This window comes from Sphaeroforma arctica (genome assembly GCF_001186125.1).
Source record: "Sphaeroforma arctica JP610 unplaced genomic scaffold supercont1.2038, whole genome shotgun sequence".
In the NCBI taxonomy this organism is placed as follows: Eukaryota; class Ichthyosporea; order Ichthyophonida; genus Sphaeroforma; species Sphaeroforma arctica.
In genome coordinates, this window is record NW_014038520.1 from 1 (window position 1) to 2,282 (window position 2,282).

At 50.4% G+C, this 2,282-nt stretch overlaps 1 protein-coding gene across 1 annotated transcript; it reads right to left on the bottom strand.

The window, feature by feature from the left end:
* Positions 1-762: 762 nt before the first annotated feature.
* On the bottom strand, positions 763-1,516 carry SARC_12052 (hypothetical protein; the record flags this gene model as incomplete). Its single annotated transcript, XM_014293848.1, has 2 exons — positions 763-936; positions 1,001-1,516. The coding sequence occupies 2 exons, from the start codon at positions 1,514-1,516 to the stop codon at positions 763-765; spliced, it is 690 nt and encodes a 229-aa protein (XP_014149323.1).
* Positions 1,517-2,282: the final 766 nt, after the last annotated feature.

The following is a 2,282-nucleotide window of genomic DNA, read 5'->3' on the forward strand; positions in this document are numbered from 1 at the left end:
GTGTGTGTAGATGTATATGTATATGTATATGTATATGTATATATATGTATACATGTATATGTATATGTATTGTTAGTACTTCTTAGTCTAGACGACACTACAGTTTATGACAAGTTCCCCGTACTGGTGATTACAGTAGTGTTGTAACGTGTGACACTTCTTGTGCCACACACTTTCTATGCAGAATCAAATATTGTTGACATGTGAATTCCCCCACGTGAGTATACGCTCAAATTATTGTTGACACAAATTATTGAAAACTGATGACAGGCCTGGCCGGCCTTAATCCTAAAACCTAATCCTAAAACCTTAGGGCTCAGTTCACAGTCAATCACAACCCTTCGCTACGGTTGCATGTCACTACAACCTGTGTGACTGTCACGGTAGTTTCGCTGTGTCTGAGCACTGTCGCCTAACGGCCCCTGCTCCGTATACGTCTAAAGAAAGAACAACTAAAAACAAAAAGATCCACCCATGTACACCTCCTGTGTACATGCAAAGGAATCATTCTAACCAACCCCACGTGGGAGGTGGAGTTCCGCCACCCTACGTCAACCCCTGAGGATTTTCCTACCGGCAACTAGCGGTGTGCTGGTAACTCAACTCCGTCCTCGGACACTTGCAACTCGCCCCAAGCTCGAAGACGTCCCCCTTCGGTACTTTGCCGACTGCGCAAAGGCTAAGTACTTCTCGACCTAGCGCTTGAAATGCGCTCGCTTCTCCTCATTCGAAAACATGCGCTTCAAAAGCTTGGTTTACTGCTTATGGGGACACATGCTTTGTTCTAGGCCCTGGCGCCAAAGGCGTATAACACTCCATTGCAGCCTCGTCACACCACATCTGCCAACGGCCCCAAACCGAACTCATGACGTCTGACCACGTTCGGGCCTTCTTAGTGCGCCTCAGACAATGCCCTACCGCCTGTTTGTACCCGTCCTTGGAGTCACAATGTGGCAAATTATACATTAACCAATCCTGAAAGGGACCATTCAGGCGGTACCGCATTGGCGATTGCTTCCTTTGTGAGCTTCCCAACATGCGGTTTCAACTCAGCCCGCAAAAACTTGCGATGAGTGACGTCTGCCATCTCCACCACGTGTGTAAGTAGAGCCTGGACTGACACCACCTTCGCTGGACCATCCCATCGCGCAAACAGGTCATAAGACTTGCCGCGCAACCTATACCAAACCTGAGAACCCACCGGCAGCAATGGTACATCTTCGCGCTTGATGTTGACGCGACTCTGCTGCTCCAGCTGAGCCCGCCGATCACGAACAGCCGCCACGGCATCAAAACCCATATCCTCTGTGCCCTTCTCGGATTCCAAGAGCGACAGTACCCTGTCCTGCAACCCCAACCGTTTCTGCCCGTTGAAGTTTCTGCCCGTCATATGGAAGTAGGGCGAGAACCCAGTGACAGAACTGCGTGTGGCATTGTAGATCCGCACCAGATGCAACCACGCATGCGGAGAATCATCCGATTCCTCAATCTCCCTGCGCAACCAGTCCTTTATCATCCTGATAGTCTCTGGCCGCCCGTTGCTCTGATGCCGGTTCACCGTGATCCAGTGCGGCTTTTATGTTACGACGCTCACAGAACGTCGTTTCATCTCCATTATGGAACTTTTTGTCCGCATCCATAACAAGGCGCGCCGGTGAGCCTCAAGCCGAAACATGTTCCTCCATGAATCGGACCACCGATGGCCCGTCCACATTCGGACCGAACATCCTCATAAACATCATGCAAGTCTACGTATCCACCGCCAGTAGCACCTTGGACTGTCCGGTAACCAAGTCAAAGACCATGAAGTGCATGCAAATCTCACGCATTGCTTCCTCAGGTCGCGACGGTTGTTGGAGTAGGCCCTTCTCCTTCCCCAAGTCATCAGACACCGCCTGACAGGCATCACAGCTCTGACGCAAACGAGTGAACATTTCCATCATGCCGCTACCAGCTGATACAAACGTTTGGCACTTGCATGTGCATACAACTCGTGGGTATACCGTACAATCCTGTCTGTGATCGCAACCCCCAGTTTCAGGTCTTCCATGGGCACATCCACAGAGTCCTCTTCCATCCTAGCGTTTTTCTCAGCACAAGGAGGCAAATTAACCACTCGCTCGTCTAGATCTATATCGTCCTGAGCCGGTACCGTGTCCACAATCTTGGTCAAATCCCTCTGACGCCTGGCCATCGTAGTAAACTTCGCACTCTGACTGCGAGTATAAGCCGCTCCTGTAGAAATACGGCCTCCGGTCAGTCTAAAATATCAAGATCAATTC